At 55.5% G+C, this 14,297-nt stretch overlaps 1 protein-coding gene across 3 annotated transcripts in view; it reads left to right on the forward strand.

Annotated features, from left to right (window-relative positions):
• The window catches only part of RASGRF1 (Ras protein specific guanine nucleotide releasing factor 1), a 101,800-nt gene that overhangs the window by 65,360 nt on the left and 22,143 nt on the right, over positions 1-14,297 (forward strand). For all 3 annotated transcript variants that reach the window (XM_081546752.1, XM_081546753.1, XM_081546755.1), the window contains 8 exons: positions 65-313; positions 1,372-1,745; positions 3,113-3,238; positions 5,495-5,665; positions 6,134-6,240; positions 6,656-6,768; positions 9,137-9,197; positions 13,014-13,117. In XM_081546752.1, coding sequence (XP_081402878.1) covers positions 65-313; positions 1,372-1,745; positions 3,113-3,238; positions 5,495-5,665; positions 6,134-6,240; positions 6,656-6,768; positions 9,137-9,197; positions 13,014-13,117 — 1,305 coding nt within the window. The remainder of the gene's footprint in view (positions 1-64; positions 314-1,371; positions 1,746-3,112; positions 3,239-5,494; positions 5,666-6,133; positions 6,241-6,655; positions 6,769-9,136; positions 9,198-13,013; positions 13,118-14,297) is intronic.

Genomic DNA, 14,297 nt, shown 5'->3' on the forward strand with positions numbered 1-14,297 from the left:
AGCCATGGACTCAGGCACCTTCAGACCCAAGTCCCTCCTCCGTCCCCCCCTCCTCACTCTTCAGGTCCGACGCTTCCTTGTATTGTGATGATGTGGACATTCGCTTCAGCAAAACCATGAACTCCTGCAAAGTGCTACAGATCCGGTACGCCAGCGTGGAGAGGCTACTGGAGCGACTGACGGACCTGCGCTTCCTGAGCATCGATTTCCTCAACACCTTCCTGCACTCTTACCGCGTCTTCACCACCGCCGTTGTGGTCCTGGACAAGCTCATCACCATCTACAGGAAGCCCATCAGTGCCATCCCTGCCAGGTGGGCAGGTCCTCCGCACCCCCCACCTGACCCCACCCCCCAACCCCACCTCAGGCTGATCCACAGACCTCCTGGGCCCTGGGGGAAACTGAGCTCAGCCTCAGGCTGGAACCTGAGGGGCAGATGTGAACACTGTCCCAGGAACGAGCCTTCCGTCTGCAAAGACGTGGGAGAGGGCTGGCCTGCCTGACGCTCCTGCTCGGCCCCAGCTTTCTCCTCCTGCCTCCAAGTTATGGGGGTGGGGTACAGTTTGAGGGTCACCATGTTGTATCCTCCCTAACCTCACCCCTTGGCCACCTCCTTGAACCCTAGGGCCCTCCCTTCTCCCTGCCTTCCCCACTAAAGACAGGAAAAAAAAACAGAAAGTGTGGACTCAAGGAAAGAAGAGGGGGAGGGTGGGAGGAAAGTGCGAGAGAGGGAGAATCTTATCCCTTTTCTGCTTAGACCGCATCTTGCTATAAAGAAAGGAGGTAGCCCCTTTTTGCACACTCGGGGTGGTTCCGCCTGTGGAGGGCAAGCACCCAAGTGGAGTGGAACGGACACTGGGTTTAGAGTCAGGAGGCATCAGAGGAGTCATTTCCCATCTCTGAGCCCCAGCTTCCTTGTCAATAAACTGTGTGGACCTGGGTGAGGTCAGAGTGTGTAGGTGACACCAGGCCCATGCAAAGGGCAAAGGGAGCTTTCTCAGAAGCCTACAGGTCAGGGGGACCCACAGGATCTCAGGTCAGCCGCTGCTGCTGACCAGAAGGAGGTGAAGAGGAAGCTTCAGGCAGACCCGCTGCCCTACCAAAGCCCACACCCCCCACCCCAGAGCAGGACACTTGGGCACATAGAAACCTGGCCACTGGCCATTGAACCACATGGCCCCTCTGGCGTGGCCTCCTCTCAGACCTACCTGCTCAGAGGACCCGCCCGGGGTCAGGGATCATGAAGATGAAGGAGCTACCACTGCCCCGTGGAGCCCCACCAGAGACAGGACTCCCATGGCCTGGGCAGGCAGTCAGGCTCCACTGAGCTGACCTTCTGTTTTCATCCCCCACCCCACCCCACCCCCGCAGGTCACTGGAGCTCTTGTTCGCCAGTGGCCAGAACAACAAGCTCCTGTACGGGGACCCCCCCAAGTCCCCGCGCGCCACCCGCAAGTTCTCCTCGCCACCACCCCTGTCCATCACCAAGACATCATCGCCCAGCCGCCGGCGAAAGCTCTCCCTGAACATCCCCATCATCACAGGCGGCAAGGCCCTAGACCTGGCCGCGCTCAGCTGCAGCTCCAACGGCTACACCAGCATGTACTCAGCCATGTCGCCCTTCGGCAAAGCTACACTGGACACCAGCAAGCTCTACGTGTCCAGCAACTTTGCCAACAAGATCCCAGATGAGGGTGACGCTGCCACTGAGAAGTCCGAAGAGCCCTCTGCCCTCAGCAAGCAGAGTGAGTGGATCCCCGCAGTCTCGCCCGCCACGGAGGCTGGCCAGCCTCGCCAGGCTCCCTCGGGGCAGGAAGGGTAGGCTGGGGGGTCTAGCCAGAACACGGTGGCCATGCAGAGGCTGGGTGGGGGAGAGGCAGGCAGAGACACCCGGGAATGTGGCTGACTGTCCCCCCCATCATCAGGTGTCCCATTGCCCTGACAACTGCTTCCTCCTGCATCCTTGTATCTGTCCATCTCTACAGCAGACATGCCCTGGGCCAGGCCTCGGTCAGGGCCTGGGAGAGAAGAGGGCAGCAGACCTGGCTCCTGCCCCCAGGATTCACAGTGTGGCTGAGAAGCAGGGCTAGACATGGAAACAGGACTCCTGATATGTGTTGTGTTGGAGGGATGCTCGAGAGACCCTAGGGAGAATCAGAGAAGGCTTCCTGGAGGGCCCGTCAGATCTAGATGTGTCACATATAGAGGAAGGGAGAACATTCTAGACCAGCGGAATGGAGTGGGCGAGACTGAGGGGCGAGGAAGAGTGTCATGTGTTCAGGCAACAGTGTGAAGCACAGCACACCTGCGACGCTGGGTGTGGAGACCACAGCTATAGGTGATGGCGGCCAGGCTGGGCCCTCCCTGCTCTCAGAAATTCGACCATTCCAGGATGGTGTCCGTTTGGAGGGTTGTCTGGCTCTGTCTGGGGTTAGGCCAGCCCACATCCTGGGTGACACCAGCCTTGCAGTGGTTAGCATACATGAGCATGCACATGCTCACACGCACACATACTCAACCCTGGGTTGGACAGAAGCCCCAGTCTTCAAGGAGCAGGCCTTGGAAAAAAATTTAAGACAGTTGAAATTTCTCTCCTCTGAGTTGAGAAGGGGGAAGGCAGAGGAACCTCCAACAGAGGGCATGGCTGGGAAGGGGTGAAGCCCCCAGGACCTCCATACCAGGTGACATTTACTGTGGCACGTGCAGTAAACGGAATGCACACGGCTGAAAGTCAATTACCAAAGTGACAGCCTATCAGAGAGCCCCAGAGGCCATCCTGGAGGAGCCAAGGGCAGAATCCTAGCCAGGAAACACGGCAAGTAAATGTCATTTGGTTTCTGAGGTGGAATCCTAGAATACAAAGGGGACATTGGGTAGAAACTAAGGAAATCTGAATAAAGCATGGACTTTAGCTGAAAAAAATGACTAGGGACTTCCCTAGAGGTCCAGGGGTTAAGACTCTGCTTCCAATGCAGAGGACCTGGGTTAGATAACCCTGGTTGGGAAACTAGGACCTCGAGTGCCACGTGATGAGGCCAAAAATATTAAAATCTTTTTGAAAAAGTCAGTGATTATTTGAGAAATATCAAATTGTTTCCTTCTTTCCTTCCAGGCTCAGAAGTCTCCATGAGGGAAGAGTCAGACAATGATCAAAACCAGAGTGACGACGGTGACACTGAGACATCCCCCACCAAATCTCCAACAACACCAAAATCTGTCAAAAGCAAAAACTCCTCAGGTACGGCTCGCCAACCCAGAACTGCAAATAGATTCCACACGTTGTTTGAGATGCAGGTTGGGGGAGGGCGGCAGGTCAGGCTGAGGGAGACCAGTGGGTGTCACGCCTTGTGTTTTACTGAGTGACTCCTCAGTGCAGGAACCCGGCTGCACTTCCCAGCCCGGGGGCGACTCTGGGGGCTGCAGCGCTGGCTGGGAAATCCTGCTCTTCCTCTCAGCAGTCCCTCCACCGACCTCAGACAAGGCTCCGTAACCTACCCTGCCCAAATGGGCAGGAAGGCCCAGCTTTTGGCTTCATTTATGGAAGATCTGGGTTTCCCTGGTGACTCAGATGGTAAAGAATTCTCCTGCAATGCAAGACACCTGGGTTCAATCCCTGGGTCAGGAAGATCCCCTGGAGAAGGGAATGGCTACCCAATCCAGTATTCTTGCCTGGAGAGAACTCCATGGACAGAGGAGCCTGGCAGGTTGCAGTCCATGGGGTCGTAAAGAGTCAGACACGACTGAGCGACTCTCACTCAATCTGTCTTTGAATTTGTTGCAATCTTTCTTCTATGGTTTGGTTTTTTGGCCCTGAGGCATGTGAGATCTTAGCTCTGTGACCAAGGATCAAACCAGCACCCCCTGGACTGGAAGGTGAAGTCCTAACTACTGGACCACCAGGGAAGGCCCAGAAGGTGTTTCTTGAACTGCTGCTACACGTCAGGCTCTGTGTTGGCTCTTTAATCATGTAACATCTTGCAGCGAGGCCAGGTCCTTCCCATTTTTCATCCAAGGGAAGAGTCTCTGGGAGGTTGTGATGATGCCGGCCCAAGTCTCAGACTCAAGATCCAGGAGGGCTCTCGGGTGGCCGTCTGGGTCTCTGGTTCCCGTAATGCACCTCCCCACACATGAGGGGCGGGGGGGCTCTGAGGAACCCAGAGGTGAGGCATGAGCTCATAGAAGCCCCTTGTGTCTCCAGCTGCCTCCTTGAGCCCCTGCTCTTACATATAAAGCACAGCCTGAACGCCAAACTCCCCGATTTCCCAGGCTCTCCGAGGAGACCCAGTAAGTCACCAGGTCACCCACCAGCAGAGAGAGACTGCCAGGACATGCTGCAGGCCTGCTGCAGCTCCTCAGACACATGGAAGCAGAACTCACAGCCAAGTTCCAGAAATAACCCTTGAGTTTTAAAATCAATCATTTGCTCCTCAATGCATAAGGACTAGTACCTTTTCCTAAGAATGGATTGCTCTCCAGAGATTTCTCCAAGATGAAGCTAAAGGTTTCTGGAGTGAGATTCTACTAATATTATTGCTAAAAAAAATAATGATTGTTAATTGCATTGATATTCCATGGCATATATGTGTTGTTTAGTTATAAGTCTTGCCCGACTCTTCACGACCACATGGACTGTAGCCCACTGGGCTCCTCTGTCTCTGGGATTTCCCAGGCAAGAATACTGGATTGGGTTACCATTTCCTCCTCCAGGGCATCTTCCTGACCCAGGGATCAAACTTGCATCTGCCGCATTGGCAGGCAGATTCTTTACCACTGAGCCACCAGGGAAGTCCATGGGCATACATATATATATATATGTATATTTCTTTTCACACAATACTAAATACTTTCATCTGTGTTAACTCCTTTAATCTTTACATCCACCTTTTGAAGCAAGTAATATCCTCATTATCCAGAGATTACATAGACTCAGAGAGGTTAGGTAATTTACCCAAGGCCACACAGATCGTAAGGGGAGTGAGGACTTGGACTGCAGTGCTCTTTCCACCCCCACCATGATGCCAGGGAGCCCATCAGTGTGAGTTATCCACGTCAGACTTTGCACAGGTTATGTGTTCATTCCAAATAGATGGAAAGGGTGAAAAAATACATGAGGCTGTCCCTGAGCAGGCCTGTGCCCAGCTGGGCCTACAAAGTAAAGAGTTTGGGGCTGCAGAGAGATGCAAGGGGTGGGCTGGACTTTCTCCAGAAGCAAGAGGGCTGGTGGGACCTTCTCATCTCAGCAGGAGAAGCAGAAGGAGGCAGACAGGGTTTTCCCTGCCCTGAGGCAGCCCTGGGGTGACATGGGGTGGCAGGGGTGTGTCCCTCCCCGGGGACCGCCGCAGGGGACCAGACCCCATGCCTGCCACCTGACCAGCCCTGGTTGCAGTGAATACAGCCTACCTGTCTGGAGGCCTTTCTAGCCTTGAAACCCGTGGTTTCCTGAGCCGAGGGCTGGACCAGCGAAGGCTAAGTCTTGATCCCCTGCTCCCCACAGAGTTCCCCCTCTTCTCCTACAATAATGGAGTGGTCATGACCTCCTGTCGCGAGCTGGACAGTAACCGCAGTGCCCTATCGGCAGCCTCTGCTTTCGCAATAGCAACCGCAGGCGCCAACGAGGGCACCCCGAACAAGGAGAAGTACCGGAGGATGTCCTTGGCCAGTGCAGGTACAGGGTTGGCTCACCACCTTGATGACAGCACCGCCCCAGGGTCTTATCTCCCTTCTGATATGGAGTGCCTGCTGCCCCAGGCCCTGGCAGTGCTGAGCCTCCTGCCTAGGGACCCCTTCCTCCCCACCCACCTGCTCTGCGACTTGGCAAACCTCTGCTTGGAGTCAAGCCCACTGCCTGACGGATGCTCAGCCACCCGCTCCACCTCCCACTTTCATGGTGGAGTACAAGCTGCCAGAATCCTCCAGCGGCCCCTGAAAGCTGCAGAGGTCCGGGAGAAGCGGGCCTGTGTGGACTGTGTCCACAGGAAGTTGTGCCATCTGGACTCCTTGGTCAGAACCTGGGCTGGTTGTCAGATGTTTTCTCATCCCCCACCCAAAGCACCCCCATCCTTCCCCCGGCTCCCCCAGATCTGGGGTTTCTTATCCTCACTACCCTCTCTCCTCTCTGTCACCTGTGTGCCAGGCTTCCCTCCCGACCAGAGGAACGGAGACAAGGAATTTGTGATTCGCAGAGCAGCCACCAACCGCGTCCTGAATGTGCTCCGACACTGGGTGTCCAAGCATTCTCAGGTGGGTGGGACCCCCAGGGATGCCCCGCAACCCAGGCGAGCTGCTGGGGACCCAAGATCACTGACCCAGGAACCAGCTGCCCTGATATTCTCAAGAGGGTCTGCTCAGATCCCCTGCAAGGGGACCTAGGACATTCCAGGGGACAAGGGGCCTCTGCTCTCCACCTCTGTCTACAGCAAGGCTACCTCCCAGGGCCTGACCTAGGGCTGCAGCAATCAAGGGATGCTCCTTGACCTTGCAGCACCTTTTACCTCCAGGTCAGTCGGCTCCACTGGTGCCTGGCAGGCAGCTGGGGAAGGAGATGAGGCGGGAAGCCTGCGTGAGCAGAGTCTGCATCCTCCTGCCCTGGCCAGGCAGGGACCACCTCAGGGCAGCTGGAACAGTAGTCAGAGCCGTCCTCCTGTCTTCCCTGCAGGACTTTGAGACCAACGATGAGCTCAAATGCAAGGTCATCAGCTTCCTGGAGGAGGTCATGCATGACCCAGAGCTCCTGACCCAGGAGCGGAAGGCTGCAGCCAACATCATCAGGTAGGGGCTGGGGACAGCCTGCTGGACAGGGGCCCTGCCCTCTGCCTGCGCGCGGCCAGCTAGAGGTGGGGGAAAAGGGGGAGCAGGGCCCTCCCCAGACCAGAGGACCCCCTCAGGAGGTTGCTCTGGGAGGATCTTGGAGCCCTGGGCAGCCTGGAGGCTGGACAACACCCCTGCAACCAGGATCTGGAGTGGCTTGTCCATGTGTGTCCTCCCCTCCACCTGCCCCCCTCAGACTTGGAGACAAAAAGGGTGCCCACTTCCCCATCCACACCCACTTCTGATACCCATCTAGTCCACGCCTACCTGTGTGGTAGCCACTAGTGATCTATGGGTGTTAAATCTAAATTAATTAAATAGGGACTTCCATGGTGGTCCAGTGGCTAAGACTGGAGGGGGGCCAATGCAGGGGGCCCAAGTTCGATCCCTGGTCGGGGAACTAGATCCCACATGCCAAAACTAAAGATCTCACGTGCCTCAACTAAGACCTGGTGCAGCCAAATAAATAAAAATAAATATTTAAGATTAAATACAACTTAAACTCTAGTTCCTGAGTCACACGAGCCACAGGGAACTGGTGCCTCCACAGGGGGCAGCTTAAAGAACATTCTGGATTCCACTAAATGGGAGGTAAATCCAAAAAAGGGGGGATATATGTATGCATATACCAGATTCACTTTGCTGTACAGCAGAAAGTAACACAACTGTATCCCGATAAAATTTTTTAAATTAAAAAAAATCTAAAATACAAATTTTTTAAAAAGAACATTACTATCATGGAGGAGGGCTTATCCAATTGCACTGGTGAGCCTGTCTCCAGGTGCTCCAGGGAATATGGTCAAATTGAATTAAATTGTCCCCAGATCTATCCTTTTTCCTCCTGTGCCAGACTGGGCCTCTCCTGCCGGAGGTCAGCAGTCAGGCAGCACATATCCAAGCCCTGCTGGCTAAGTGATGCGCTGTGTGACCTCAGGCAAGTCCTGTCTGTGAACCTCGTTTTTCTTCCTCTGTAAAATGGGTGAACAACACCCACTTCCAGGGCCGTGGTGAGGCTGTGGTGAGATCACCTCTGCAGGTTGTGGGGGTGTCAGACACAGGCCCTGGTCCACCCAACGCTCACCCCTGCTGACTCAAGCTGCCCTCTGGCCCTGCCCAGGTGCCCAGACTCAGGGTCAGGCCTCCTGACCTCACTTCCTGTCCGGCTTCAGCTTTCCCTCCCTGCCCCGTGGTCACAGGCTCTGACCCAGACTTGCATCCACTTTCTGGCTGACAACCCAGTCTCCAGGCTTCCTCCAGCCAGACCATCCAATTTGCTTTCCTGAGGCCCAGGCTACAGGCCTATAATTCCTGCAGGCTCCACATTCTAGCACTGCTTCCAGACCACCCTCCCTGCCATACCCACTGCCTAGACACACACACACACACGTGTACACATAGTCAGCCCCCAGGTCCTCAATGCCCTTCCTCCTCATCCCAGGAGACGTGCGGGACTGTGCCAGGACCTTAGGCCTACAGGTCAAGTCAGGTCAAGTGACCCTCGGTCAGGGAGCTTGTTCAGGCTGCTGCTGGGTGCAGGGAGTCAAGTGGGCCCTGATGTGGATGGTGGACCCAGAGAGCCCCAGCTGTGGGTCTGCTTCCTTGGAGGGAGAGTGTGAGTGGCTCAGGCAGGCCCTATGGCCTCCGGACTACCCCCTAGCCCTGGCTTGGCTCTTTGGCCCCATCCCCAGGACTCACAATTGCTGTCAGAATGAGGGCTCAGCATTTCAGCCTGACGCAGGAGGTCTGCCCTCATCTCTACCACTGCTCAGGACCCACTATTCAGTCGCTGTGAATGGCCTCCCACTTCTGGGCCTTTGACAGCCACCTTGCTGCTTTCCCCTTTTCCCCCTGTCCCGTCTGGAAGGCTCCCCAACACCTCTGGCCTCTCTCATGCTCCAGCCTGAAGCTCCTTCCACTCATTTGTCCCATCACCCCACCAGCCAGTGCATCGGGTACATGCCAAGCCCAGCCCCGGCTACCTGAGCTACAGGGACAAAAGAGCCTGCTTTCAGAGGCTCCTGGCGGATCTGGAGGAGTGGACCAGGCACAGGCATGGCTGTTCCCAGCTGGGGAGCCTGGGGCTGAGACCACAGGAAGCCTAGGGGCTGAGGGAGCCCCAAGAGGGGGCCTCACCCAGCCAGGAGGGTCAGGGAGCTGAATCATTGAAGACATCGATGACAAGAAAGGGGCAAGGGGGCTTCTGGCCCTGGAAGTGGCAGAGCAGAGACAGAGAGCAAGGCGGGTTGCATGCAGGGGTGGGGAGGGGATTGCCCGAAGGCAAGGGGTGTCACCAGCTACTCGGAGTTCATCATTCCCTCTCACCCCCCAGGACTCTGACCCAGGACGACCCGGGTGACAACCAGATCACGCTGGAGGAGATCACACAGATGGTGAGCTGTGCCTGCCCTCTCGCTCACTGGCCAAGTCTGTCCTTCCCTGGCCACCTGGCTCCCAAGATCCCACCCCCGAGACCCCCCAGTGGAGCTCAGTCATCCCCTGTATTGGTTCCTGGAGCTCCCCTAACAAAGAGCCCCAGAATGGGGCACTTAAAACAGCAGAATTTTAATCTCGCATAGTTCTGGAGGCCGGAAGTCTGGAATTGAGGTGTTGCTGGGCCCATGCTCCATCCGGAGTTTCCAGGGGAGGGTCTTCCTGGACCTCTTCCACGTCTGGTGGCCCTGGGCATTCCCTGGCTCGTGACAGAGGATCTCCAGTCTCTGCCTCGGTTGTCACGTGGCCATCTCCTGCCTGGCTGTCTCCACGTCTTCTTCCCTCTGTGTGTGTCTGCCCTATGTCCAAATTTCCCCTTCTTAGAAAGACACCGAGATGGTTAGATAGCATCACCGACTCAACAGACATGAACTTGAGCAAACTCAGGGAGATAGTGGCGGACTGGGAAGCCTGGTGTGCTACAGTTCATGGGGTCTTAAAGAGTCAGACATGACTGAGCAACTGAAAGACAACAATAACAACATACTGGATGAGGGCCCACTCTAGTGACCCCATCTCACCTGAGTACATCTCTGAAGGCCTTATATCCAATAAGTTCATGGTCACAGGTCCCAAGGTTGAGGACTTCAACATACAGTACATCCCCTACACACAAACGAGTTCTGTGAGTGTGTTCATAAGTCCAATTTGTCCGTGAGTCCAACAAAGTTAGCCTAGATACCCGATTAACACAGTCGGCTATATAGTACTGTACTGTCATAGGTTTTAAATACTTTTCACACAAATGATACCTAAGAAACAAATACAAAATTTAAAAAAACCATTTTAATCTTACAGTACAGTACCTTGAAAAGTACAGTAGTACCAGCTTCCTCACCTCTGCTTTTTTGCTTGCTTCTGGACATCTTGGGCTTGAAATAAAGACACTGCACTGCTATCTTCTGTATAGGACTGTACAGTAAGATACACACAGCACAACCACTTGTAGAGGATGCATGCAAGTGACAGTGTACATCAGACATGTGAACTAACTCACATGATTGGACATGCGAACACATGTTCACCTCTTTGAAAGTTCACAGCTTGAAGGTTCATATGTAGGGGACTCACCATATCTTTTGGGGAGGGAGATTCATCCGATGACATCAACTCCTCTGTTTTCTTCTTCTTCTGCTTTCATCTCTCCCCTAACCAGCCCCCACGATCTCTGCTCACACTGTCCCTGGAAGGAGGAGGGTAAGAAGTCAGGCCTGTTGTGAACAGGCTCCCCACTGTGTGCTAGAGTCTTAAGGACTCTTCTCAATAGTGCTGTGGATCTGTATCTTTATCCCTATCTTCCACATGAGGCAACTGAGGCAGGGAGAGGTGGAGTGACCTAAGCTGGGTCATGGTAGGTGGCCACCTTCCCGGCGATGAGGGGACCCCGGGCAGAGCTCGAGGGAGGGTTCCATGTGGTGGAAGGGACGATGGTCTGTGTGCTTTCAGGGCCTGGCTGGGCCCTCTCTGGGCCCCTGTTGCCCATCACTGTGACCAAGGAAGTTCAGGGCCACCTTTGACCTCCCCAGAGGTGGAGGCCCACTCGTCAGACTGAGTGATGTCCAGTCTGTTCAGAGTAGCCAGTGGGAGGACTCAAGCCTCTGAGTCCTGCAGCCACTGCTTCCCTCCCGTCCCCTCTCCTGACGCTTAGAGCGGGCTCTCCTGGCCCTGGGAGTGGGGGCAGCCATCCGTGGAGCAGCTGGCACCCTGCCTGCCCCCCAACCCCAAGAGCAGTGCTGCAGGGTTGTGCCCCAGGCACCTACCCAGGGATCCCGGCCAGGCCACTCGGGGCAGCAGCCACAGTCTGCTCACGTTTCCCAGTAGGGGCCTGACCGGAGTGTTCACCCGTCAAGAGCCTGAGGGCCCTCGTTCCAACCTCATGTGTAGCCAAGTCTCTTCCAAAACAAAGGGCCACCCGCCCACCCAGCTGCACCCCCAGTTCCCCCACCAACCCTGACATGGTTCCCAGAATCTGAGGGCCTGCGTGGGGCACGTCCAGTCTGGAGGAGGCCCCAGGGCCCTCCAGAGAGCAGAGGGGCTTCTTGTGATGACACTCACAGGCCTCTGCTCCAGGCCCTGCCCCTCCCTGGGGCCGGCAGCTCCTCCTCGCCCAGCGCGCCTCCCAGCCAGGCCCCTTCCTCAGCTGTCCATGCCCTGGGCACCAATTCCAGCTCATGGCCTCACCCCAGGCCAGGCCTGGGCCTTCAGGGTGGGCTGCACTGGTCACCTGCCACCCCTGCTTCAGAGGCTGGGGGCTCCTCCCCGTGAGGGTCCTGAGCCAGTGACACAGCATCCCAGGTAGCCCATGCCACTTCCATCCCCATGTCTCCACTGCCTTCCTGAGAACTGTCATTCCTGATGGCATCGTGTCCGCACACCCAGGCTCCTGTATCTGGGCTTCTGCACCGACCGTGCCTGGCCAAGGGTGACTCTGTTGGGGGGAGTACATGGACGCCCACCACCCACACACACACCTCACACACATATGTACGCATACACACCACACACATGTACACAGCACTCACAGCACACACATACACACACCATGCACACATACACATCACACATGTGTACACACCACACACACCATGCACACTCCACACACACCAGGCACACTCCACACACACCATGTACACACCACACACATACACACACAACATCACACACAGGACACACAGGCTGCAGTAGGAGCTCTTTCCTCCGCTTGCTCACACTCTGTCCCTGCTCTGAGCCTGTGCCTAGAGCTTCTGAAGCCAGGACTGTATTTTCTGGTCTTTTTATCTCACAAGGACCTGCCTGGGTGGTTCTCAGTGACCATTTGCTGAGAAGTAGGAGGGAAGACTCCGTCCAGGATGCAGGCTTGTTCCCCTGACACAGGATCACCCCCACTTTCCTTGTGATTAGTGCAGCTGGCTGGGCCCTCTGGGTGGGGTAGCTAGCTGTCTCTTCTGTGCAGCCCAGTTGGCACCCAGGAGGGGAGCAGGGACATCCATGTTCCTGACTCTCCTCCCTTGAGAGCCCAGTTACCCTTTCCAGATCCACCAGACTTTCCCAAGGCCTCTGGGCTGCAGGCCTCCTCTTGTCTGTTCCCGGCCGTGGGGACATCACTTCCCTAGAGTGCTTCCTGAAGATTTCCCCGGTCGAGGGCTTGGGGAATGGTCACCTTTAAACGTGGTGTCCATGGTGGCCCTGGGGGCAGGGACTTGTACCCAGGATGAAGGCAAACGGCTGTGTTGTGGGCACGGGTCGGGGGTACAGGAGGTCATTGCACCCGTGAGTCCTCCCCTAAAGAAATTTAAAAGGAAGTTTTGTGAAGCAGGTGTGGACAGACAGGACCCGAAGGGAGAAACAGGTTCCAACCTGAATCAGACGGCCCCGGCTCTGTCCCCATCAACCTGGCTGAGTGCCTTGGGCTAGTCATTAACCTCCAGACACCTCTGTGGTCTCACTCGTGTGTTGGCGTAAGGATGACCTCATGAGCGACTGAAGTGCAGCACAGGCCTGCAGACACACACACACACACACAGACGGGGCACAGCAGATGGTGGTTCCCAGCTCCCACCGTCCCCTGCTGGCCAGTCTCCCGGGGGGGGGGGGGCCTCCCCAGTCACGCCTCACCCTCCCACTTAGCAGAATCGAGATGGATGTTCCCTCTAGGAAGGGGCCCCAAAGCCAGAAGGTGCCCCTCGGGGGCCTGACTGGGACCTTGCTCCTCTCAGGCTGAAGGTGTGAAGGCCGAGCCCTTTGAAAACCACTCAGCCCTGGAGATTGCAGAGCAGCTGACCCTGCTGGACCACCTCGTCTTCAAGAAGATCCCTTATGAGTGAGTGGGCACAGGTTCCAGCCCCCGCCTTCCTCCTCAGGCACCATCACAGCTGAGTCCCCTTCCTGAAGCATGTGTGCTAGATTTCCAGAGCTGCAAGATTGATGCTCCACAGAGAGAAGCATAAATGCATGTGCTGTCAGGGATGATGAAGGATTCCTGCCCCTTCCTGTCCCCAGGCTCCCTCCTTCCCTGACAGCTGTACCTGTGCACGCGCACACACACACGTACACATGGATACACACACACACAGTTTTCCAGAAGCATCTCCGGGCTCCTTTTCTGGAGGTCTAGGAGGAGTATGTGTGCACATATGTACATGTGAGCAAATGTGTGCACATGCATGTGTATGTGTCTGTGTGTATGCATGTGCAGGAATGGACTCTGGGGACAGCTCTGGCCTTTGAAGAAGCCCCAAGGCCTGATCAATACCTCCTCTGGCCTGTAGTCAGTCACCCCCAGGTCGTCGTAACTGTACTACCTACATAATTTGTATCACCTTTTCTTCCTCTGACCCTATGCCAAAATGGTATCTGTGAACACCATTTGTAATAAGTACACTGTATTCCCTGGCAGTGCACCAAGCCATGAGGTTGTTTTCAGGTTTCACTTTTATACTTAAAGGTGAGGGTCAAAAAGCCTCCTCATAACTAAATATATCTCTGGGTTTCTGACAAGTGTCCTAGAATAGTTTCCTGAAATTGGAGTCACCGATTCTGAGGTCATAAATCATCGCAGGACTCCGGATCTCTGCGTTCTAGAAAGGTAGCCCCCCCGGACACACACAGAGACCCCCACTGACACGGGTGCTGCCCCCACTGGTTGTGGAGTGTCAGCCTTTTATAAACCTGCCACATCCCCCAGGCAGTAGTTATTCTGGGCAGTAGTTATTGCTCACTCTTGCCCATGGAACTCTGTCATGGTCACTGTCAAATAAGGAGCTTGTCCTGGAGGTCTGGACAGCCAGTGGTCCTGTGAGGTTGCCATTCCCAGAACACGCTATGGCGTGGCTTGCAGGCACCTTTATCCATCTGTCTGGTCCTTTCTGTGGCCTTCTGTCCTTCCTGTTCTGCAGACCAACTTCTGCAATGTGACTTTAAAATGGAGGATTCTCCCTGTCAGAAGCAAGATCCAAAACCAGACCTGATCTCAGTTAGGCCTCTCCATGACCCTGTAAGAA

The sequence above is a fragment of the Giraffa tippelskirchi genome, chromosome 12 (genome assembly GCF_054371585.1).
Source record: "Giraffa tippelskirchi isolate mGirTip1 chromosome 12, T2T-mGirTip1v1.2.pri, whole genome shotgun sequence".
NCBI lineage: Eukaryota > Metazoa > Chordata > Mammalia > Artiodactyla > Giraffidae > Giraffa > Giraffa tippelskirchi.